This window comes from Branchiostoma lanceolatum, chromosome 5, assembly GCF_035083965.1.
Source record: "Branchiostoma lanceolatum isolate klBraLanc5 chromosome 5, klBraLanc5.hap2, whole genome shotgun sequence".
NCBI classification, from domain to species: Eukaryota; Metazoa; Chordata; class Leptocardii; order Amphioxiformes; family Branchiostomatidae; genus Branchiostoma; species Branchiostoma lanceolatum.
Window position 1 is genome coordinate 19,757,419 of NC_089726.1, and position 25,687 is coordinate 19,783,105.

The window sequence follows — 25,687 nt, forward strand, 5'->3', positions numbered from 1 at the left end:
CTCAAGCATATCACAAGGATCTTGACAATAAGACATCTCTTAGAAGATGATAGAACGTCTTCTAGTTCTGTAAGATGATAGCGATGCTTAGAAGAATCACAAATGATACGAGAATTACTACAAGCGGGTGTCTGGGTATACAAAACCTTAAGAGGATAGCAAAGTGTTGTGTCTGCATCCCTCTTTTGAATTACAGTGTGTTTTTTTAAAAGTACTTAAAAGTGTTTTACGAGGAGTATACTTGGAGTTGGAGACAGAGGGAAATCTAAGCCAGGCTTCTCTACGGGTCTACGCTTTCCTCGGTGCGTCTACGTTTCCTGAGGTCTTCGTCGTCCTCTTGGTCCGCGGTTTGGGGCGTTTCGATGGGATTGTCCCCGCTCCCCGACGCCTGTTGTTGTTGTTCTTGTTGTTGTTGTTCCTCAACCTCTTCGTCCACTTCCATGATGTCGATTTCTTCGTCCTCCGGGGAGGGCGGCGCTCGTTTCTGCTTCTGCACGTAGAACAGGATGTACGCCTGTCCCGCGACCACGTCTTCGATGGAGCTCAGGTCGAGGCGAGAGTCGTTGAAGTGGACCCAGAAACCTGTAGGGAAAAAGGCAGATTTGTTTGTACCTGTATGTTTGTTTGTTTTTATTTTGCTTTTGGACAAGGACAATGTGGCACTGCAAGTTTTTATATTAACAGTGCAACGTACAAAGAACAATAACCCATTTTTACACCTGGGTGGAGTGAAGAAAGACCTGCAGGGCACAACATTGGTGGCGTCAGGGGATTCGAACCCGGGACCACTTGGTTCTAGGTAAAACACCCTGCTGTTATGCCACACGAACCTACCTATATGTTTGTTTGTTTTGCAAAACATGTACATGTATCTCAAGGCGTAACTAACTGAGAGAATGTCCCTAGCCAAAGCTAAGTGAGGAACTTTGACAACTGCTTTTCGAATTTTCGAAGGTCACAAAACTCGGATCTGCTAAGGATTTGAACCCAGAACCTTAAGATTCTGAGTCAACTAGCCAAACCACCCTGCTGCTCAGAAATACTTTGTCCCTGAAGAAAGTAAAAAGCAAACTTTTAAATGGGGACAGAGCTAGACTATTCTGAATGGAAGCCATCATTGGAGCAAACTGAAGCTAGAAAAGGATGGATTCAAGGCTAATATCATGTGTCCAATAAACGGTAAACAAAATGGCTCGCTTTACAAAAGATAACACCAAAACAAACGTTACACAAAAACAGAACCAAGCAGTCCAGGGTTCCAATCCAATGTTGTGCCCTACATGACTTTCCTCACTCCACCAAGGTGTAAAAATAGGTTATTGTTTTTGTACGTGGCACTGTTGATATAAAAACTTGAGTGTAGTGCCCCATTGGCCTTGTCCACAAGCAAAATTAATCTAAAAAAAAACTAGAAAGGCAACATTTTCGAGAAAATGCAGAATATTCCCCTCCCATTAACTACAAAAGAAATATGAAGTTGTGGCATAAATTATGCAAATTGCATCCTCATTATCATAACTCACATTCTGCTGTAACTATAGGACTGAACAGTCTTACCGGCTTCATCGTTCCAACAGTAGGCGGTGTAGTGTCCTGACCCGAACCCACGGCCGTGGTGGATGACCACCGCTTGTAGACAGTACATCGTGTCCACCGCGCTTCCGTCGGGTACGTAACAGTACGGGGCGATGTCCAACTCCTCGCCAAAGTCCACGTGTACGTTGATCTTCTCGCGGTGGTTCCGTCCAGACCATCTGTAGCAGAGAGATTTTTATGCATTCACCATCTTTTATATTATTTGGGTAGCACCTTCAGCAATAAATATGGTTTGTGCATATTGTTATAGACCTTTACATGGATCCCATTGCATTATTGGAGACACAGGGCACTATGGATATAACAATGTCATTACCATGACTACCTGTATGTGTACTGTTTCTGTTGTCATGGTTATGATAGTGCCAGTCTTCTCCCAGCATACAATGGTATCCAGGAAAAGGCCAATATGGTACTAAAAAATTTAATTAATCCTTTTGTTTACATGCTCATACTTCATCAAATACCGTAAATGCAGATATGTTCGCAGTGGTTTTATGTTCACAGATTTTCGCGGTGAACTTTTTACCGTGACCTTAAAAACCACCAAGAAAAGCCTTTCTATTGTGTGACTGTAGCACTACTATTGTTTCAAGCGCAAACTCAAAAACACCGCGAACACTCCATTTTCTCCCTATCGTGAAATCAAATTCCCGGGAACATTTCTGCATTTACAGTACCTTCTTTGTCAGTTCAAATGGTAGACGTAGTTGAGGTGCTATGCCTGATTTGTTTGTTTGATTGTTTGTTTTATTGAGATCTCCATTAGTGTTACATAGAGAAACACTATTCTACTTGGAGTCCACTTACATAACAAATGAAATGAAACGTAAATAACCAAAAAATACAATTGGTAAACAGAAAATATACAAAATGTCTCACCTGAACCTCTTGAGGTGGAGCCTGAGGATCTGAGGTAGCTTGGTGATCAGCAGCTGTTTGGAGGCCTCCGTCTTCACAGGCGGCTTCTTGGAGGAAGCCCGGCGCCGACTGGAACAAGAAACAAGGATTCTATACCTTTTGCTCGCTTTGCATAGCTGGCATTAGATCTGTACTGTACAGTAGGTACAAGATGTGTAAGGTTTGATCCACTCTTTTGGATAAGTCGTAGAGGGATCTTAAGTGCGCTCAAGGCGTGGCTCTCCTCAAACACTGGGCCTTCAGCTTTAGATCCCACTTGAAAGGATGTCTCTAACCAAAGCTAGGTATTCATTTTCATGGAAATAGGTGTAAAGTGCCTTTCCCAAATCACTAGGGATTCGAACACAACCTTTAGATTCTAAGTCAGAAGTATCAGAAAAGGCAATATAACCTTTTGTTGTAATTTATTTTTTGATGTATTGCTTGGTTGAAATTCGAAGTTAGCTGGATAGAATTATAGATTGAAGTTAAACCAATGTTTGGCTGACATTCAACTTTGTTCTATGCGGTGCACCCAAAATTCTCCCTGTGAACCTAATTTTTTATTTATGCTTGGGTGCACCTAATTTTTTGTTGCTTGGGTGCAACAGTGCATCTTTTTCCAAAAACAGAATTTCGAGCCCTGCAATTAAAGACCTTGAACTTCAGCTTACCTGTTGCACTGCGAGCACTCATACACCTTCCCCTCGAGGTACTCCTTCTCGGTAAACTTGCCCATCATCTCAGTCAGCAGGCAGCTGTCTTCGGACGGAGCGAAGGGCCGGTCCTTGGCACACTGGTATCTGGAAGACACCATAGGAGCTTGGTACCTATGGCCAGCAAAGGGGGACAGAAAAGCCAGGCATGTCTAGATGCAAGCACTCAGTAGGAGAGATAGAGTAAGTGTTTTTTTTTTCACTACCACTAGTTTTTGATGTGGTGTCACCATCATGTTAAAGCCGGCATCACACTGTCAACATCTTTTCACTGAATTTGTTGATAGTCAGAAGGCTGTTTTGCGCTCCCTTTGACATAGTGAAGAACCCAAATGAAGAAATAGAGGCTGCAAAATTTCAAAATCGCTCTAAGAAGGTTGGGAGCTGCCCAAGTCCTACTTACCCCTGCTCTGCAAGGAGGCGGGGGAGGCAGGAAGATCTACACAAGTCTCGTCCTAAGTCTCGTGTTCTCGCGAGACTAGGATACTCCGTGATCAAGATGTACAGTAGACCAAGGAGGTTTTGAGTAGACATCGAAAATTTGGAGGTGCGTATCTCGTTACCTTTTCAAGTCACTGATTGATTAATATTCTCGTAACTCGCTCTAAGAATCATGTGCATTTTTTGCCTTAGAATTTACCGTTACATTAAACGGGCTCGCCTTGGGGAGTGTCCTGCAAAGATCAACCAATCCCTAAAAATCGTGCGGTCATCGAGAGAACACCGACCGTATTCCATCTGAAAATGTCCTTTCAAGCTCAGGGACTTGTTGGGTGAGCCATTTTCCTACTGTATGACACCGGCTTAGGGGAGCTTACTGTTATGCTTGTGAATGTGAGGTCATGTGCTACAATTAGTAGTGGGTCATTCTATGTGGAGAAGGTTGAAAAACCTTGTATGTCCCTTTCTTTACAATGTTGCGTGTAGAATTTGGTATTTCTAGAACGTATTTAGAAAGTTGGGATTGAGCTTGAAAACTGTAGTGTATTCAAAATACCTGGTACCGATATGCCAAAAGATTAAGAAGAATGTTGAGGAATCGCTAGTAGAATTGAATGGTTTGCAGTGCAAGATCCTTAAGAAATGTATAGCTAGCTTCAACGACAGAAAGAAGAATACAAGGATATGTAGCGGCGTATATTTGAAGTAACAGAAATCTAATTCAGACTATAATGTACAGTACTTACAGTTTTTCCCAAAATCACATCAAGATTTTTTCAAAATCATACAATCAATCAATCAATCGTTTGCAGGCATCAGTGTCTGATGCATGGTGGCTGCATAGGGCTTGCCAGGCTGGTCTGCTCTCGGCATAGACCCTTCAGTCAGTTCTGGTGATCCCCAGCCCCTGGAGCGTGGATCATGAACTATTATTTGACTAACCTGTCAGGAAACTCCAGTGAGAGATCCCAGAAGGGTTCGTAGGTGTTAGACTTGTACCCACACACCAGACATGTCACCTGTACAAACAACAAAACAAAGTGGAAACTTGAGGTCAAGATTTCAGAGCCAGGAATTTCTGTCCGCATCATTCTGTACATTATACATGTCTGTATGGAAAAATGTGCCACAATATAGGTTTACGAAGACAAAAATAATAATTCTGTCCAAGCTATAGAATATCAAACTCAAAGTCATTGCAAAAAAGGTGCGCAAAATGTCCTCTCCCAAGCCTACCTACACATTTAAGTAAAAATAGCAAGGTTTCATCATTTCATGCTACATAGAGTTCTAAATCGTGCCATATTTGCTGTGCTTTAATTTTCTTGGTTTTCATGGTGACGGACCCCTCCATTGTGAAATCACGACATTGTGAATATGTGTTTCCATTGTTTTACTACGTTTTACTACTTTTACTAATAGTAATAGAGTTGTTTCAACTTCAATTTTAAAACACAACGAATTTAAGTCCTCATGAAAATAAATGAAACTACATCGTATACAGTACTCGGGCTGAAAAAATGTTTTAAAAACTGGAAAACCAAATATTTGACATACTACAGCCCAGACTAGCTCGTTTTGAAAACAAACGCAGGCTTGACACACATACAGGGACACAGGAGAGAGGAGTGTTTATATCATGTGACTGTCTGGCACCCAGCCAACCTCAGGCCACCATGAATAAGAGTTAATCCCCATGTTTGTACATGGGCATGACATCACTACAGCGACTTTGCTTTGTCCTGGTTTGGAGGTTAAAACATTCTCATTCATCAAGGACAGGGATTTACAAAGATCCAGGGAAACAAAATGAGCATAAATTAGCTAAAACCAGATCTTTTTACATTTTGAAAACAAGGACACAAATTCTAAAATAGACTCCCTTAAATGAATACTTCCATTTGTAAGCTAGATGTCAAGGATAAAATCAGCCCCCCCCCCTCACATCTTTGATGTTGATGATATTTCCCTACATGTATGTGCTATTGATTTTTATTTAGAAAAACCTTCCTGTCCTGACCACCCCTAACTTCCCTGATGGAATGGCCCTTTTCCCTTTTCATGCACAATGCTTTAGTATATTCTATCAAAAATTAGGGGACAGTAAGGAAGTTTCTTTACTCTATTGCTGATTTGCAATAACAAATGCCACAATGAATTGATTGTGTGCCTTTATAATAGACATCTATACAGGCACCAAGAAAATATAACTGCTGACTAACTTGACAAATTACGTGCCAATATCCCAGACTGACTTCATTATTCACTATAAACAACTAGCATGCCCACAAAAGATTATTATTCATGATGTATATACATAGCATTAATGGATGAATTTTTAATACCCTTTAAGAATGCAGACAAAATTAACAAGGAAATGACAGTCCTAGCTCCTTGGCAAGAATTGGGTTTTTAAATATATCTATCTGAAGTGAAATTTTGGAAAGCAATTCCCTTCAAATTACCCTATCACTGTACAGGGTAATGGTTTTCTTTTTACGGATTATGTTTCCCATGATGGACACAACAAAAATTGTGGGTATTAGAGAAAGAATTAAAAAAGCTGTACAGCAAAAACTGACTGTCTGAAAAATGTGTATGGCTGACGGTATCTTGACCTTCTACTGTACTCTATTGATTGGGGCATGGTCCAAAATGAGTCATTGTCACTAGTGCCGGCCAAGGCTAAAACAACAGGATATAGATACTTTAAACTGGAAATGGAAACACCATCCGACATCCGTACTAAATAGAAAATGTACAAAATGGCTTGGTACTACAGCAACACTGTTGTATAATAACAACATATATTTGTTAAGTCTATTCAAGTTGGAGGGGGCAGGGTTAAAAACAGCCCCTTTTCTGAAGATTTGGAAGAAACACTGAAAAACCTAAAGAGGGAGGGGGGCACTGTTGACTAAAACAGCTAAGACCTTCAGAGATGTCTGACCATAGCATGGAATGTTTGGCCATAGCATAGAATGTCTGGCCAAAGAAAAATGGGTAGGGGGGCAATGTACACGTACAGTACACTAAAAGTTAAAACAGCTGAGAATTCTGGCCATAGGTCACAGTTGTGTCCATTGTTCTATAATGAGAGGGTTTGGAGTCCAAACAAAATATGCTCCAGTGAGTGAGTAAACTATGGTGTGTACACAAGGTGCAGCAAGAAACAAACATGATACTGCGTTACCAAACATTTAGAAATCACTTTTTCCAGTACACTTTCTCACGGTATCTCACCACTAAACTACATGCATTTTCCAATTATAGACAACTGTTAATTCAGACAGATCTACATTGTATCAAAAACAATGTTTTGCTCAAGAACACTCATCTAGTCTAATCATATCTCAGAGTCAGTTTAGTTTTGATCCCAAGTAATGTTATGACTGCTCGGTTGATTTTAGCACAATATAAATGACTTTATCCCTCAGGGGACTTATAAGGAATTCCGTAATCTGATTATTGAAGATAAAAGAGATGAACCAACCTGGTTCCTGATTCTAGGGGTCAAAGGTCACAGACTACTTTTAAAGTATAGACAAGCTTTGATGACCTAAAATTTAGTGTTTCCTCTAATTTCCCAGGAAATTTTTATGTCCTTAAACATAGAACTAAGATGCAAAAAAATCACACAAAAAAGTCTCAGTAACGTATGGTCATAGCAGTCTTCACAAAAATGTCCGTAATTTTGACCGGATTTTAGTTCTATATTCGAAAGAAAAAAATCCTTCATATAGGAGTACTTTAGTATAATATCATAGTCTTTTCTTCCAATACATTTGTATGAAAGCTACCTTCCTACATAGCAGTACAATTTGTAATACAGTATCCTGTTCAAAGGTCATTCCTATAATTCGTTCAAACACCGGCACACAATATATGCTTGCGTAACTTGGATATCTAACACGACAGGTTGTGCTTAAGGCGTAATTAAGGGGGAACAAAGGAAGACTATTAGGCTTTAGGACATGACGTAACACTGTACACATACCAAACATTTCAGTGGTGCATGTCTGTGCAAAAACGCACACACTCCTTGCACTCACTGAGTGATTCAATGTTGGGAAGAAAACTCCTTTCAGGGTAGGTGGTATTTGTGGAAGGACATGGTTTAACTAGCCTTGAATCCAAACCTATTATAGCTCCCGAGTCTCTTCTCCGCAAATATACAGAGACTCGGGAACTAATGTCTAGGTTCCAAAGGAAGCTAAACTTTTTTCTTAGAACCCCCCCACCCATTTTCCTTTTTTCTCAGAACAAGGCACAACCACGTTGTGACCTCATTGCTATTTATTACAACATGGGCATGGTCTATGAAGGAAGATATAGAGAAGAATTCCAAGTGAACATGGATGTTTTACGTGGATCATTCACTAGCAGAAATGGAAAACAAAGCCCAGGTTTCCAAGGCACAGGCCTTTTTTCAGACACAATGGGCCCTTTGAGAATGAATGAGGCAGAACAGCAGTGGTCTGGGATCTGGCACAGATTGATTTACCAACTCTACTGGCAATGTACTGGAAACACTGGGGAAAAAAACTCAGGTTTCAACTTTCAAGGCAAATAAACCATTTGTTCTTTTTGATGACTTCCCAATGAAAGGACCTATACCTGAAAATTGCTTAGTAAATCTTAGATTTTTTGAAAATAAAAATTTCACTACTGTTGATTCTATTTTAATAAAAGTACACTAACAGTGTAATGTTACAAGGCCATTCAAGAAGGAATAAATGATGATTTAATATTGTGAATACCGTAAATTCATTTATTTTCACAGGAACTTAATTTTGCAGCAGAAGGAGAAAGAAGGTTTTAAGTTTTCCGTTCGCAGTTGAAACAATTCTGCAGTACATTAGTAATACATTAGAACCAGAGGAGAAAATGAAACCATTGTGAACATTTCTATTTACAGTAATTGAGCAAATGTTTATCAGGACAACTGAGCTGTGACGACTTTTTTTTGGGGGGGGGGGAGATGTTGGTTGAAGGCTTGAAGCTTTTCTAGAAAGTGTTAGAAAACTATACAGTATGTCAGTGAAGATGCCTACTATACCAACAGAACCTCAACAATGAGATTGAGTCATACAAAACAATAAATAATAAATACCTGACTGACAAGCTCCCCCTGGAAGTTCTGAGCGAAGATTTCCATGGGCATGGGGTTTCTTCTGGCCTTCATGGTCAGGGTCGGGGAGTAGAGTCGCTCCAGCTCTGATTGTACTTTATCTAGCAGCTCGTACAGAAATTCCTGAGCGTCCTGCTGGTTGTACCCCTTGAAGTTCGGGATGAGCTTCCAGACCGAGTTCAAGATGGCGTGCGGCGAGACAAGGGCCCACTTTCCCGACCACATCACTCTAAAGAGAGCGTGCAGGTCGCGACATAAGGATATACTCGTAATGTTCGCTGCCTCACCGTTGATTGGTACGAACTTGCTTCCCCTACCGTTACCCGATGAGCCGCCGTTCAGCCCGCGTCCAAGGTTACGTCTCGCCGGCGGCGTCGTTACCGCCTTGAAACAGTCCACGCTCGTTTGTCGGAACATTCCTCTGGATCCGCTAGCTCGGGATTCCATCGCTTCGGTCGACAGCCTTCGTCTCGTGGACGTCCCATCGCTGCAGCCGTCAAGGTCAAGGTTAAGCACTAGGTCTCGGAACTTCTGAAGGTGACTCAACACCTGAAGGATGGAGTTCATATAGCACGTGTTTCCTAAATTCCTGAGGCCAGTGACCCCAGGTGTGATGGGGGCGCGAGGTTTGGAATCATCTTCCCTCTCTTTTTGTCTTCTCCTTTCAGCTGTCCGTTGACTCTGTCTGCTGGGGGTCGACGGTCTTTCGTAACTCCTTCTCCTCTTTACAACCCGTTTTCTCTCAGGTTTCTTGGGTTCCGGGTGCGGGGGCAAACCTTTGGCCTTTCTGGTTGCTCGCACGTTGTCGCGCCAAATGAGAAACACTTTCCGCATGAGAATGAACCGCCTGAAGTACATAGCGGTGTAGTACTGGTCAGGCTCCACGCTTGTCTGTTTCGGTGCAGCATTGTCGTCTTTTCCTGCTCTCAGCACGCGTCCGCTGCGAGTCGTTCGGGCACCGAGGCTCTGGTTTTTGATGGCACTGAGGGTGGTTCTTAGCAGGTGCACGTCACCCGCGTTGTTGTCATTCAAGACGTATTCCTCGCACTCGTAACAGAACACGTACAGTTCGTTCACCTCCAAGCAGATGGGGTGCTTGGTCTCCTGGAAGTGGTGGAGGGCATGCTCGTTGATGTAGCGCCCACACGCGACGTGCGAGCAGCTCAGGCACGCCCAGACGCTCTCCGTGGTCCCGCATATGCCGCACGACCACTTCTGAGGGTTGAGAATGGAGTGGTCCTCGGCCAGACGCTGCTTGAGAACGTGCTTGCACTTATCCATCAGTGCAGTCCAATTGAAACCAAGAGTGGGGATATCAACAGCACATGGGATGTGGTGTATATCACTTACACTCCACTCTCTGCAAGTTACGCAACAGCATTCAAACCTCAGATTTCAGGGTTTTATTCCTGGTGTGCTGCAAGGGAAACACAACTGAATAAATTGTCATCCACTCACCAAAATTAACACTCATTCTTATGACGCTCTCTCCTTTGTGACAACAGTTTTGATGCAAAATACCCCCTGAAAAGGATTACCCCCACAGATTTAATTGATAGCTTCTGTCACGGTGAAAAGGCTCTTTTCTTTGTATTCAGAAAAATGTAAAAGCTTGCCTGATTATGCTGGTAGGCTGTACAAAATCCGAACCAAAGAAGAAAAGATCGTCAGCTTTTGTGTGGTCAACTTCCTCCGACAAAGTTCGTTAGAATGCACGTGCTCCAAAGTTTGATTACCTGTGCAAAGTTGTGAAATTTTTGTGACGTTTCCTTTTTGATAAACGAAAAGTCATTTATAAATATGTGGGGAAATTAGCATAACAATACACACATAGTTATTGAGAGCTGAAAGAATGATCTTTTTATCGGGAAATTATCAGTGGAAAGGCAGTGAGAATGATTGCTTTGGCCGCAGTTTTTTTTAGGCCACCGCGCTCTGACTACACTAGTACTGCACACACACAACTCACTTGAAGTATTTTTCAGCAAAGGAAGTCTACTTTGAAACGCCAGAAAACCGGCCTCTCGTGCCTTCCAGTAGCAAACTTACCGAGCAGTTCACCTCAGAATATCCTCACAGACCTCTCACGACCACGAAAACCGGAGAAAGTGACGATTTTACGGCAGTTCTGAGGAAAAAATCCTCAGTGTTCTCCCAGCTGGGAGACTCTCTCGCCGGTTCGTGGGGTCACCGCCATTTTTTCTGTCAGCCTCTGGTCACGTGATCTGCGGGAGTCTTCGAACCGGAAACGGAAACATGATCCATGACGTCACGCAAGAGTTGATGAAAATTACGTCACACTTCACGCGAGATACTGCGAGAGTTACGTAATGTTTCACGCGAGATTTTGCGAGAGTTACGAAACTGGAAAACCAGACATGCGCAGTGGTTCACCTTGAAGAACATGTGTGTATCACTGTGATATTACATTTTGTGGTTTTTAGATACAGTTTTGTGCAATTTTCATAAAGGAACGCTTAGAGCTTGGATCATGTCTTACTGCAGGGAACAAGGTAAAGTTCTTTTTGTTTTGTCTGATTGTGTAAAACGTGCTCTGTTGGTAGAAAAAATCACTTTCTGCACTAGCTGCCCCCCTCCCCCATCTAGCAAGTTTCATCACTGTTATGGTTAGTTTAATTAGTAGGTAAAGCTGTTAGAAATTATGATAAGAAATCAAATATTAGCTTACAGCAGGAGTAACTGACTCAAATTATTAATTGTTACGCAAACTATATTGCATCCATGGTTTAATAGCGTTCAAATCTTATAATATTATGTTGGTGTGTAAAATCGTGATGAAACCTCTTTGGTAAAATCAAGGAGGTTAAAATAGTTTTAACATCCTTGGTAAAATTTACAATTTTTGTCGACACCTCAGGCAGGGACAGAGGCATAATTTTTGTCATGATTTTTGGAGTTGTTCTCACAAGCTTTCAAAGTTTCAATGACTTTTTGATGGTCAACAAATATTTTGCAATAGAAACGGTCACTATGACATCACAGTGACTCAGTGGTAGGCATGCATTTTTGGCCAAGCACACCGGGTCACCTCTACTATTCTCGATAAGTGTGTTGGGTTCTTTTACGTGAGAGGTTTGACGCTTGAGGCTTATTGTCGAAGCTCCCTCATACACGGGGCTGCCGGCTATATGTCACCATCTGAAATGACGAATGAAATTCCTTACAACATGTCCAAGCTGGAGTCGACCCCTAGGATTGAACTCGGGCCCTAGGATCCACGGAATTTGATCCAGATGGCAAAGCAGCGGGGTTGCTTTACCGCTTGCGCCACGGGGACATGATTTAGTGGATGTGTATTTCTTTTCTGGACGACAGGACAATATTAATGTGCTTAGATGGCAACCATTAAATCAGATTTACATATATACGTAGTATATGTGTCTATATAAAATATATGTGTCTTGGAGAGCTCTCACACCTCAAGAAGGGCATTTTTCTCATCTCCAAGCAGATGTTGGGTTGAATATCATAGTGTTTTCTGACAGCTGCCTACACAAAATGCCATGGGAATTACTGTCACAGAAGCCTGACAGTTAGAAAACTCCAACATCTGCTTGGAGTAAAGCATTTTTTACATACCATATATGCTGAGTCATGGATCCTTTAGCACATGTATATGGAAGTGCTTGCTCACTCTCCGAAAACTGTTTTCTGGGTGCAGGGCTCGAAATACTGGGAGGATGTGCACTTTTGTGCATCCAAAATTGGAGCTGTGCACCCTATCTATTTTTTTTTACCACGAGTATCAGGACAAATAAAGAAACCTTTGTTTTTGAAGTCAGCCATAGAATTTGCATTAATTGCAATTTTTCAAAGCTCTAACATAGTTGTGTTCGCACTGATGCATGCCGACATTGAGTTCCTCGCATTGACTTCCGGATTTCGACTTCCAGATTCGTCCCTGAACTATGAGAATTTGTGTTGCACAGACTACTGTAAATGCATTTAAGTTCGCATGGTTTTAATTTCGCAGTAGGGAGAAAATGGAGTGTTCACGGTGGTTTAAAGTTTGTGTTTGAGACAGTAATGGACAAGGGGATAGGAGGGCCAAAAATTTTGCGGTGGTTTTAAGTTCACAGCAAAGACCTTACCGCGAAAACCGCAAGCATGAAAAACAACCGCGAACATTTCTGCATTTACAGTTAGTATTACATCACTGTATCCATATCCACAAGTTTTCTATGTTGCCATGACTACAAACAAAAACACTCTATATACCCCCATCTTTTGTGACCTTTAGTAAAGTGCTTACCTGAAATACCATAACACACGTTTTCTAAAGTCTGACTTATCCTTTATTGCTTTGCCATTTAAAAAACCTTCTCTAAGTGATTTTAAAAAAGAATTGGTATTTGATGTAACATTTATTGTTCTCTGTCCGGGCAAGTCTCAGGTGGTCGAATGATTGGACGGTTTTGTCCTAAGTAGTGGAGATTTGCTGTCTGACTTTTTCTTTGTCAATCTTGTAATTCGGCTAAACCACAAAGCGACCCCCCCTAAGTGCAAGTTAATGCTTACAGATTCAGACATGTCAATCATTCGCACTCAGCCTTGAAAAGGAGGTTAAACAACCGTAAGAAATTACCGTAAAGTTTGAAATTTTTGCAGTGGTCCTCTGCTTTGTGATTTTATTACACATGTACATATGTATTACTACACATATATTACACGTGGGGTCGTGTGGCGCAACGGCAGCATGTTCGGCTCAGAATCAAGTAGTCCCGGGTTCAAATCCTGCCGTGTCACCGATCTTGTGCCCTTGGGAAAGGCACTTTACATGACTTTCCCAACATGCCAGAATGGTCATAATCAAGACCGTGGGCGTTAAGGGAACAAAGAAACAAACTACTGACTGTAATACATTTTTAAATTTGTTTCTATTAGAAACCTTCTTTCCCCTCCTACCTCGAAATAAAGCTCCTTCATATCATAATAACTGAATTTACTGTATTGCAATATGTTTGAAGTAGGCAATACAATTTACAAACCAAGTTTTTTTAATGACTTCAGATGGCATACTGTAAATGCAGAAATGTTTTGCGGGGATTTATTTTCGTGGTAGGGAGAAAATGGAGTATTCTCGGTGGTTTTGAGTTCGCGTTTGAAATTGTTTCAAACAATAGTAGTGCTACAGTCACACAATATTAATGGAACGGCTTTTCGCTGTGGTTTTAAAGAGTTCACTACGAAAACTGCTGAAAAAAAATAAAACCAACGCAAACATTTCTGCATTTACAGTAATTTGACCGCTAATTGCCTTCGCCGTAGGCAGAAGGGTATATTTTTGGTCGGGATTTGTGGAGTGATGGTGTTGGCGATATAACTCTTGATGCCACGGACGGATGTTGGTGATTTTTGGTACCGGTAGGTACATTTCTGTTGGGGAGACGAAGGTCAAGTTGAAGATGGGTCTTCTAAGGGGGGGTTCCTTTGGTGCTGCAGTGGACCTTTTGTGTTTGTTGGTTTGTTTGTTGGTGACATAACTCGTTTGTACTGTCTTGATGAGTGGTAGATGAAATTTCTTACTGTTTTTTTTCTGTTTTCCTACAGGAAAAGACAAGATCATTTTTGTCACCAAGGAGGACCACGAGACCCCCTCCACGGCTGACATCACGTACAACGCAGAAGAAGATGACGACAGTCCAGGTAAGAAGGTTCCATGAATGAGTTGCGAAGACAAAAACAGGGCTTGAATACTGTAATTTACTTTATCTTCACGGTAGCAAACACGGTGTAAGGAAAATGGACATTTTCACTGAACTTTAACTTCACGATGGCGGCAAGTGATTTGCAGAACGGATGTGTGAAGGAATCATGAATGATAACAGTTTTTTTTTACGGTGATGATAAGTTCACGGTACAGAGGTGACCATGACAACTGTGAAAATAAAGTTACAGTGAAAAAATCAAGAATTACAGTACCTAAACAAACTAAAACACTAGTGGACACAATTTTTTAGACTAAAGGTAGGTAAATCGCTTGACAGAGATGACAATTTTGATAACCTCACAGTTGAAATGAAGAAAAGTTGCAAATAGACTCTTTTTGAGATTCAAATACTGTACATAAGTCCTCATACAAAGATGACAATTTACTACTAAAAAGGACAGTAAGCTACATGTTTAACTTACATATAATTGACGAAACTTGTTAACATGTACAGGTCCGGACCTGTACCTAAACCGCTGTACCTGTACCATACCTGCATTTTTGTTTAGGTACACAGTCCTACTAGTACTGTAAATGCATTTCAGTTCAGTGGGTTTTGTTTCGCACTAAGGGGAAAATGGAGTGTTTGCGGTGGTTTTAAGTTCGCTATACTTATAGTCACATAGTGCTACATTATTGGACTAAAATGTTCGCCGGTCACCGCGAAAACCGCAAACATAAAACCACCACAAACATTTCTGCATTTACAGTACCTTGTGTTAGATGTTATTTTTTCCATTTTCCAACAGGACTGATCCTTCCCAACGGAGAGATCAACTGGCAGTGCCCTTGTTTAGGCGGCATGGCCAGCGGACCCTGCGGCGAACCCTTCAAGGAGGCGTTCTCGTGTTTCCACTACAGCCCCGCCGAACCGAAGGGCTCGGACTGCATCGAGGAGTTCCGCAACATGCAGGAATGCATGTCCAAATACCCCGAGTTGTACCCCTACGATAAGGACGAGGAAAACGACAAGGGCGTGGACGAACAAACAAAAACAACGACGACAACAGTGGAAGAGAAAACAAGCGAGGAGGTAGCAGTGTCAAAGGAATCCGCGGCTACTCGAGCCAGCTAACCAAAATCCACTTCATTTCTAGCTTGTATTAAAGAAATCTTTCAACATATATACTATATAGTTAAGGCCACACCAATTTAATTTCTTGGTTAACAGATTTTTATCTTCCCAAAAAAAAACTGTAGAAAAAAGAATTCTAACATTTTTGGGGGGGAAAATAAAAATCTGTTAACCAAGAAATTAAATTGGTGTGGCCTAAGCATGTTCAGTAAGCGATTTGAGATTAGACATGTAGATACTTATGAAACAGATTGATCCTCTGTGTTTGTTAATTACCTGTTGCAAAATCTATGGAATGGACGAACATGTAGGAAGGGCTAATGTCAATTTAAAGACAGACAGTTTTTTCCAGCCCAGAAAACATACACAAAGGTTTACAATTTAAAAAAAAAATTTTGGTAAAAAGAACATGTTCAAGCAAAGAGACCTCAAGATATGCATTGTAACATGCACATGTTCTTATGATATGATGATAACTAGGGATTTTGAGTTCTATATACCAGTGTTCTCACCAGGATTTTTTACAGTGTAGGGTTCTGGTACAGAAGGCCAACTTTGTGTGGCGCAAGAGTGCCAAAGACATGATAACGGTTGGGAGTCTGGCATCTTCCCATATAAAATTTTTACATTCATAACCAAATAAGACACTCTTTCCTACATTTTGAGGGATAGATTTTGTGATGTAAAGTTTTTCCTCTGTCACAGCCTCATTCTAAAGCCAAATATGAACTTTTTATCAGATTTATGAAGGTTCTTCCCGGAAAGAAACACCCCTATGCTCATTGAAACACAGCATCGGGGTCCAGATCACAGCATCGGAGGCCCCTATACTGAAAAGGTCGGGCGAGAACACTGTATACCATATCTACATGCAGGTGTTGCTGTTTTTGAACTGAATCTTTTTCAGAGACTCTCTGTACTGAAAACCAGGGAATTGTGTTTTTAATATCAAACCTAGGGACTGTAACTTCCGGATTTGCATATACAGTACAAACCTTTATTTATTGTAGCGTGATTCGAAAAATTTGTGTGTGGTTAAAGAATAGAATCAGAAGAAGGCATAAATTGATGCTCAGTACACCAGAGATTTGTTCATCCCAGACCAATGTCTTTATTGGAAATCAATAAAACTTACAGATTTTTGTACAGAAATGTCTCTCTCTCTCTTTCATACATTTGTTGGGTCTATTAATGATCTTATTATGTCATTCATATCAACATTACAAAGTTTTATGATAGTATGACAGACCACAATACTTAGGATGACAAGCACATTCTTTTATTTACAAATTCCTTTAAAATTGTTAAATCAACTATGGCCAAGAGTATTGTTTAGCTAGTCCCTCTAACTGGTAAGTTAGACTCTTTATAGTGAACTAGTTGATGTAGCTTTTATGAATTCTCACAACTTCAACTATCATCAGTACCAATATTTACATGGTTGATGTTTGCATGTTTTGGTATAGTAATATTTTAATAGCAAACAGTGGTTGTCAAGATAACAAAGTTCTGTAATGTAAAATCACTGGTAAGAGTTGTACAAATATCATCTTTCTCATAGGATGTTGTTTTCAACCCAAGCAATATTAGGGCCTGAAAATCGGATTTTGGAAGTCAACTTATTTAATCATTTCTATACATGATAAGTTCAAACAACACTATCACAATGTATAGCAACGTACATACAGTAATGCAAAAGTTCGACGTTGTTGTGATGTGAGAACTCACTGAAAATCGTCGCAGGAGTTTTTGTAGGCTCATGAAACTAAGGGGATCATCATACAGCACGTTTTTGCGCGGTTTTGAAATGCTCACAAAGTATGAAGTTATTATAGAAATATGCTAAACCTTGTTAGTAAATGTTACTAGCAAAAAGATTTCAGCATTTTTTTTTTATTTCCATTTTTTTGGCCCTAATATTGCTTGGTTGCCTTTAAGTTGGGTAGTTTTTGAGTACAGCGTAAATTAACATAACCGGTGGAATTCATTTTTCTTACACCCCTTGTGTGTAATGATACAATGGATATCAAACCTCTAGATGCTGAAAATTAATAATATTGACACTTATTTCAATAATTTTCCCCACAATTTTTTAAAATATCTTATTTACAAACATAAACTTGAAGCCAAATACTCAGGAAAAAATATCCATTGTCCCAAAGACTAAGACATCATGTTAAACAAAAAAAATCATTTTCTTGTGAATATCGTTCCACTTTGAATAAAACTGGCATACTTGAATTTAGTGTAATGTTTAAAACGTTAGTAATACACTAACCATAACTCACATGGACTGCAAAGAATGAAATTAAGTTTCGTATGTTCCTACCATAGTGTATTTTTCTAGGTAAAATGTTTTCTTTCTACTTGGGGTTATGTGTTTTCTTAACTTGCAGCTGTAAAAACAAAAACAAAATGTGCTAACCCTAGTTATTTAGAGGCGTATATTACGAAGTATGTAAAGTTGTATCATCTATAAATTGTCAATGTTCCTATACTATAGTTGTCCATACATCATGTGCAGACTTTTCTCAGTACTCTGGTGATGTCTCTCGTCGTGGCCTGCGCCCACTCCTTCACGTAGCTCGTCTCGTTAACGATCAAACGGTTGTTGACGACGTCCTCGAAACCGGTCAGCAGGTACTCCTCGCCGACGTTCATGATCGGGCAGGTGCAGCCATGTTCGGCCCACGACGTCGGCCAAACCTTCGCTTCGCCCTTCTCCACGGACACGGTCTTGGACAGGATGACCTTGCGGATCTGGACGGTCACCGCGACGTGCGACCCGAGGTCGTGAGCGTCCTTCACTCTCGCTCGCAGCGCTGGAAAAGAACAAAGAATTCTGTAAGACCTAGAGTTTCCCTACCGGTACGCAAACATGGTGGGAGTCGGGCAGTGTTTGGGACTGGCAACCTCCTAAACTCCTTCGCAGACTTCCTGGAACGGCGGCGTATATATTGGAGGGGGGGTGTTAGGTGTGTGTTACTCGATTTCTTACACAGGCCAAGGTTCTCTAATGCTGGCTTAGGGACTATCGCCGCCGAGGGAATTTTGTCGCCGAGGGACGATCGCCTTTCCATCCAACGTCCCTTGGCGACTTAACTCCCTTGGCGGCGAAAGTCCCTAAGCTGGCATTTAGAGAACCTAAGCCCATGTAAGAAATTGCGTAACACAATCCTCCCCCACCAAATATATACGCCGCCATTCCAGGAAGTCTGCGAAGGAGGCTACAACCTCCATATCTTGTTACATTTTCTGATGTTTGTGTATGTGTATGTATAATGACATGTATTTGGAAAAGATGGTAAGTTCAAAGGGCTAGACATGTAACAAAGGAAATCTTGACTTCTCAACCACGTAGTATTCTTTTAGGTTTAATTCGTTAATGGTCACTGCAAGTCCTGAAGCTGCTACCAGTAAGTTGTTTTTTCATCTGAAATTGTGAAAATATCAGCATCTTAAACAAAACTATAGTAGAGTCCTTAATTTATAAGTTAATATCTTTTCTGTAGATGTCATGGAAGACGAAAAAATTTTAGGCTAGAAATGTGTGTGCTGCAATACTTTAATTTTGTCTCAAGACATTGCTTCCTTTGCAGTGACCCATTTCTCAAGGAGAAGAACTTACCAAAGTCGTAATGCTTGTCACACAGAAGCTCGGGGTCCTTAAGAGTCTCCTCAAGACATTTGCAGTGATCTAAGAAGGAAGACACAAGAAATCATCCATCATCAGACATCCAATGTAAGCAACTCTTAGATTTTCGATGTTTCCCTCTTTCTTGGCTTTTATGGTACATTGTATAATATTATCATGTACCGGTAATACTTACATGTATTTAGTATATACAATGCATATCCCTTACCTGTTCTCTTTAGAGAGATGTATGTACTGTTGAAAGTCTGTAGTTCTGTCCCTTACGTGTTCTCTGTAGAGAGATGTACTGTTGAACATCTGTAGTTCCGTCCCTTACCTGTTCTCTGTAGAGAGATGTACTGTTGAAAGTTTGTAGTTCTGTCCCTTACCTGTTCTCTGTAGAGAGATGTACTGTTGAAAGTTTGTAGTTCTATGCCTTACCTGTTCTCTGTAGAGAGATGTACTGTTGAAAGTCTGTAGCTCTGTCCCTTACCTGTTCTCTGTAGAGAGATATACTGTTGAAAGTCTGTAGTTCTGTCCCTTACCTGTTCTCTGTAGAGAGATGCACTGTTGAAAGTCTATAGTTCTGTCCCTTACCTGTTCTCTGTAGAGAGATGTACTGTTGAAAGTCGGTAGTTCTGTCCCTTACCTGTTCTCTGTAGAGAGATGCACTGTTGAAAGTCTGTAGTTCTGTCCCTTAACTGTTCTCTGTAGAGAGATGTACTGTTGAAAGTCTGTAGTTCTGTCCCTTACCTGTTCTCTGTAGAGAGATGTACTGTTGAAAGTCTGGTTCCGTGTCTTCCTTGATTGGTCGGCATGCCCCGGTCTCCGGATCACAGATGTCTTGAAACCCGCAGTTGCATTTCTGACAGCCGTTGCGAATCTTGCCGAAGCCCCAGTAGTTCGGCTTGCAGCGGTCGCATCTCGTGCCGGTGACGCCGTTTTTACACTTGCACCTGCCGGTGATCATGTTGCAGGGTCGCTTACCGGATATGCCGTCTACCGTACCAACTGGGTCGCATACGCACTCTGGAAGGGGCGGAATGGCTCAGTGTTAGACCAAGGACTGAGGCTCATTTCCAAAATTAATGTTCAGACAAAATGTAGGTACACAGCATACCTGTATAATGCTCGTTCTCATTTAAATGTACACATTTTGTAACTTCCGTTACCGTTTGAAGTAAGACGTTCCTGACATAAAGATATGCCACATATTAAGTGTGAAACTGTCGTTTTTATGACGACTTAAAACTTTTCTTAGCTTGTAAAAACGACAGTTTGGCACCTTATATGTGGCATATGTTAATGTCAGGAATGTCTTTCTTCAAACGGTAACGGAAGTTACAAAATGTGTACATTTAAATGAGAACGAGCGATAAAGGTTCAGGTGCAGTTCCAGACCTGAACCTGTATACCTTAACAAGCCTGGCCAATTATTTGTAAGTAATACATGTAGCTGAAAATAAAGTATTCAATTATATTGCAATGGAAAGTCCTGCTTAATGCTTCAACAGAATGTACAGTGACTGTCCTGACTCTAAATGTAATGTTTCTCAGTGGCTTCTGTTGCTGGCAGTGACTGCAGTACTGCAGAGATATGCTAGGGGGCATAGCACCAAGTTGTGGGCCTGCAGGGCGGATGATTTGTTCAGAAGCAGAAGAGATTGATCATCAATCACTGCTACACGTAGGATTTGTATCGTCCATAAGCATCATCTATTAATAAAGTAACTGTCAGATTTTCCAAAAGAAGTTTGTCATAGTCAACTGCATTTTAATCTTTAACTTTTAATCTGTTAAAATAATAATCACTTTTATTTTACGGACATGAATCATAACAATATGCTTCAACCTTGACGGACAGAAGTCGGTGAGAAGATATACGAGAATGTGAAAATGTAAAAATTTGAAGGAAATGACCGGAATGTGTACACGAGGCCATGCCAATTTAATTTGTTGCTTACTGAAATTATAATAATACTATTTACAGATCATAGAAGAGGGTGCATTGCATAAAATGAGCCCTACAAAGCTGAAACTTGAATAATTCTCTTATTCTTAACGTTATGTAAACCCTTATCTTCACCCCAGACTATTTTCAAAAAGTTTTTTTTTTTTTCAGCCCAGTCGCTCCAAAACAAGATTGGTGTGGCCCAATGATGGAAAAAAAATCTGTAGGATCTTTTCGTCAATGGGAATTGTGACGACAGGAAAAAATGTCAAGCTGACTAGAGCCCCTGGTCTCTAAGGCACATTTGTATATCTGCCAGCCCATGTCTAGACCCTGTTGACTTTTCTGTCTGCCTGGATTCAGAAATAGCTGACCAGGAGGTCGTGAGTTGACCCTGACCCACATGTACAACAGTGTCTTGTACCAAGGAGGTTATATAGTCTATATAACCTCCTTGCTTGTACTGGGTAATGAGGTAATTATTGACTTCCCTCGTTTGTGTGATCAAAATTAAAGGCAACCAAAGCAATATAAGGGCCAAAAAATGAAAATAAAAAGAAGTGCTGAAATCTTTTGACATTTACTAACTGTTAAGCATATTTCCTTTAATAATTTCATACTATGAGCATTTTAAAACCACACAAAAACGTGCCTTATGATGATCCCCTTAGTTTCACGAACCTACAAAAACTCCAGTGACGATTTTCAGTGAGTTCTCCTATCACAACGACGTCATGTTTTTCCATCATAGATAAACATTGTGATAGTGTTGTTTAAACTAATCATGTATAGAAATGACTAAATTGACTTACAAAATCCAATTTTCGGACCCTAATTTTGCTTGGGCTTCCTTTAAGGAAAGAAGTAGCTCCCTTGTCTGACCTTGTGTACTATAAATCCATTTAATATTGCGGTTGGTAATTTTAGAAGTTGGGGGGAAAGGGAGTAATTCACAGCATCTAATTTTAACGGTGGGAGCAAACATGTCTCAAATGTTGGTTTATCAAATATTTGCGATGATGAAATTCTAGCAGTTGACTATAGTGACTGTTAAAGTAGGTGTAATTAAGTTACAGTTAACAAATCAAGAATTACAGTATACACTTGACTTTGGTACTACCAACTTCACTACCAACCAACCTGTTCTAAGCATTTGCAGGGCTTGAAATACCTTTTCTGTTTTTTGCAATGCATGAGCCAAGATTAGGATTTTTAGCCTGTAAATTTTCAAACTGTTCACCTGCTTTTTTCCTATATACACACTGGAAGATTTTTCTACAAATTGTACGCTGCAAATGGGTTATTACCCTATACTATGTGTGCAATATTGCCTTTTTAAGGCATTTAGGAGGTATTTTTTAGCGATAGAACTGATAGACGTTTGCGAAATGTTGTGCCATGTTCCATTGTTCCAAGAGTAAAAAAAATTCTTGTTTTTTATTTCCAAATCAGGCAAAAATCAATGCACGGTGATGTCATCCATAAAATTTAGTTGCTGTGGCCTTAGTACAAAATACAAAGTTTAACATTCTTAAATTCTCCCTTGAAGAATACATGTATTCTTGTTGCCCTCAGTGCAGAAAATGTATGCAGGGCACTGTTTAAGCCTATCTTTATAAGGCTAATGACAGATTAACTTGTATAAGTTGTGAAATTTATTTTGCAGAAAGTGTATATTTCTATTACTTAGGATATACAAATGGTTGTCATTTTCCTTACACCGTGAAATTTTGCTACCGTGAAGATAAAGTGAATTACAGTATTTGAAGGAAAAAAAAGTTTTGGACACTTCAGTCGACATATTCGCCAATACAATTTTGAATCCACAGCACATAACCTTTTTCTCACACTTCGATAATCCCAAACACACCATCCTTGCCCCCTCCTTTGTACTTAACAATCACTTAAGTTGACGGAAGTGCCCTTAACAGAGCCCTTGGACCTCGATGTTTGTTTGAGAAGCAACCCGAGATCCTTTGTGAAGGAGAGAGACAACTTGGCAGTGTTACAGAAGTTCGCTTCCCTGCCTCCCTAAACACTAACACATGCAGTATGATTGATCCCTGGACGGTTGGAGTACAGGGGTATCGACTGTGAGCGAAAACTCAGGTCAGGATGTGAGTTATTTGTTGAAGGAAGCGAGCGACTCCCGGAGGTTGCGTCGTAGTATCTCGTAAGGAAGTATCGGGGTCCTGTTGGAGAACTTTAAGGAACTTAAGGGGTGCTCTCTTACTCTGTTGTTTCATCACAGGGGGATGCTCTGTGTGGTGGCGACATTTCACAGCATGAAAGATCATTTTATTCTTAGGCCACACCATTTACCGTAAATACATTTAAGTTCCCATGGTTTTTGTATCACGCTAAGGCAAAAATGGAGTGTTCGCGGTGGATTTAAGTTTGCGGCAGCGCTATAGTCACATACTGCACAGACAAAAATGTTTGCGGTGGTTTTAAGTTTGCGGTGAAACGCTCGCCACGAAAACCACAAACATAAAACCACCGCAAACATTTCTGCATTTACAGTATATTACTTGGTTCTTGGGCTTGTTTGCTTCATTTCTTATATCTGATTTTGAAAAAAAAAAGTATCACAAAATATTTTGTACCATTCAAGATATGTATTAATCCTAAATTACTCCAAAAAATTACTAATATTTTGGCACCAAAAACTGAAACTAAGGTATAAGTTAATTGAATGAATTAATGTCTTCCTGCATGATTGTTAAAGTTTTCTTTTTAGTGAAACATCTAAAGTTTAGAAGAATAAATTGTTTGAAACCTGTTTGTGGGATTGTAGACATTTAGTAGCTGGGGAAGAATCTGTAATTTGATATATGATGGGTATCCACAAAATGAAGGTTACCAGTTTGATATGGGCCCCCTAGTGGCTTTCTATAATGCAGCTGCAGAATGTCAGACTTGGATTATTTTCATGTTCTGGACATTATAGTCATGATTTTTCATGGTAGATACCTCAGCATGAAATGACATTGGTTTGAGCAGGTAATTTTGAATGCCAGAAAAAAAGGATTTTAATCCCTCACAGTCCTTATATTATGAAAGATAACCTCCATTAACATTAATCCACTGGGTTACATAAATTCGAGTTTGAGTGATCGCTAGTGCAGCACCCCCCAGGTATGCACAGTTAACATATACAAGAGTGCATTATACTGGGGGACATTAGGTTAATTGGAGATCTGTTTGGTCGTATCTTTTCAGGGTGGTAGAATTATGTACCCTGGTGAAACTATGTGTAATTATCTCACTTTTACAGATCTGAGGATGTGCCTTACTTTTACAGATCTGAGGATGTGCCTTACTTTTACAGATCTGAGGATGTGCCTTACTTTTACAGATCTGAGGATGTGCCTTACTTTTACAGATCTGAGGATGTGTCTTACTTTTACAGATCTGAGGATGTGCCTTACTTTTACAGATCTGAGGATGTGCCTTACTTTTACAGATCTGAGAATGTGCCTTACTTTTACAGATCTGAGGATGTGCCTTTCTTTTACAGATCTGAGGATGTGCCTTACTTTTACAGATCTGAGAATGTGCCTTACTTTTACAGATCTGAGGATGTGCCTTTCTTTTACAGATCTGAGGATGTGCCTTACTTTTACAGATCTGAGGATGCGCCTTACTTTTACAGATCTGAGGATGTGCCTTGTCCTTGGTGTGATCCTGATAGTACCCCGGTCTGCAGCGGTGACATCTCCGTCCCATGGTGTGGTGCTGGCAGTCATCGCACACCCCGCCTGTCTTCCCATTGGTCGATCGCCACACGTTCAAATCAAAATGGCAGCTGTCGGCGTGGCTGTTGCAGTCACATTCTGAAAGGTAAAAGAAAATACTTATGTGTTGTAAATCATTTTCTAAAGCACTACCAAAAATCTTTTTTTGCGTTTCGGCGCCTTCGCGCCAGAACGCAATGTCCTGGCTTTTACCTTCGATGCATGCATAGCGCATGCAGGATGCTTCGATGCATGCTGCAGGCATGCTGTTTGGTCCAACACTGTGTCGCACACCAGAAGACCTTATATGGCAATACGTTCCCAAATCCTTGTATAGCCGTTGCCTTATATGGCAAGGGAGCACGAAAAGGCAGGCAGGCTAGATTTGCATGACACACAGGAGGGCGACCGCATGTAACTGCTACAACTGTTCGGAAATATCATTGCATTGTGGTTTCGGACTTTGATATCCTGAAAAATGACCATATTACATCTATTCCACAAGATTGCAGAAGAAAAAAAATGATTTCGTCAAGAAAACGACCAAAAATCGACATAAATGATACCATATAGTGAGGTTATAGCATTACGTACAGAGAGACGGGTTACGTACCGCAGCTTAGCCCATCTGGCAACGCGAAGCACTTCGGACCTAGAAGATCCGGGTTCGTGTCCGTGCATGGATTTTTTTTTCTTTTAGATATTGAACATCAAAAATATATATTGATATTATATTAATCTATCAATATCATATTTATGAATATCATTTTTTCAT

At 40.5% G+C, this 25,687-nt stretch overlaps 3 protein-coding genes across 4 annotated transcripts in view; 1 reads left to right on the top strand and 2 right to left on the bottom strand.

Moving 5' to 3' along the window:
• Window positions 1–219: 219 nt before the first annotated feature.
• LOC136435626 (ubiquitin carboxyl-terminal hydrolase 49-like) lies at window positions 220–11,021 on the bottom strand. 2 transcript variants are annotated; one of them, XM_066429275.1, is made up of 7 exons: window positions 10,834–11,021; window positions 8,767–10,201; window positions 4,596–4,672; window positions 3,171–3,299; window positions 2,479–2,586; window positions 1,558–1,754; window positions 220–582 (listed from the first exon to the last, which is right to left on the bottom strand). In XM_066429275.1, the coding sequence occupies exons 2-7, from the start codon at window positions 10,063–10,065 to the stop codon at window positions 281–283; spliced, it is 2,112 nt and encodes a 703-aa protein (XP_066285372.1). In that variant the 5' UTR covers window positions 10,066–10,201; window positions 10,834–11,021; the 3' UTR covers window positions 220–280. The 2 variants fall into 2 exon arrangements, with proteins under 2 accessions (XP_066285372.1, XP_066285371.1); XM_066429274.1 differs by having other exon boundaries at window positions 3,171–3,326; window positions 10,834–11,020.
• A 117-nt stretch (window positions 11,022–11,138) lies between these two features.
• Window positions 11,139–15,677, top strand: LOC136435627 (mitochondrial intermembrane space import and assembly protein 40-B-like). Its single transcript, XM_066429276.1, has 3 exons — window positions 11,139–11,297; window positions 14,356–14,451; window positions 15,265–15,677. Exons 1-3 carry the CDS (start codon window positions 11,276–11,278, stop codon window positions 15,588–15,590), a joined length of 444 nt encoding a protein of 147 aa, XP_066285373.1. The 5' UTR covers window positions 11,139–11,275; the 3' UTR covers window positions 15,591–15,677.
• Window positions 15,678–18,103: 2,426 nt separating this feature from the next.
• Window positions 18,104–25,687, bottom strand: part of LOC136435628 (netrin-4-like) — a 50,836-nt gene continuing 43,252 nt past the window's right edge. The window contains exons 6-9 of the mRNA XM_066429277.1: window positions 24,823–25,011; window positions 19,978–20,253; window positions 19,219–19,287; window positions 18,104–18,412 (exon numbers count right to left, since the gene is read on the bottom strand). Coding sequence (XP_066285374.1) covers window positions 18,105–18,412; window positions 19,219–19,287; window positions 19,978–20,253; window positions 24,823–25,011 — 842 coding nt within the window. The 3' untranslated portion in view covers window position 18,104. The remainder of the gene's footprint in view (window positions 18,413–19,218; window positions 19,288–19,977; window positions 20,254–24,822; window positions 25,012–25,687) is intronic.

Coding starts and splice junctions, on each gene's coding strand:
- LOC136435627 (XM_066429276.1), top strand. CDS start 11,276: ATGTCTTACTGCAGGGAACAAG. Junction 11,298..14,355: donor GTCTTACTGCAGGGAACAAG/GTAAAGTTCTTT, acceptor GTTTTCCTACAG/GAAAAGACAAGATCATTTTT. Junction 14,452..15,264: donor AGAAGATGACGACAGTCCAG/GTAAGAAGGTTC, acceptor ATTTTCCAACAG/GACTGATCCTTCCCAACGGA.
- LOC136435626 (XM_066429274.1), bottom strand. CDS start 10,065: ATGGATAAGTGCAAGCACGTTCTCAAGCAGCGTCTGGCCGAGGACCAC. Junction 4,673..8,766: donor AGGGGGAGCTTGTCAGTCAG/GTATTTATTATT, acceptor TTGTTTGTACAG/GTGACATGTCTGGTGTGTGG. Junction 3,327..4,595: donor TCACTGGAGTTTCCTGACAG/GTTAGTCAAATA, acceptor TGCTGGCCATAG/GTACCAAGCTCCTATGGTGT.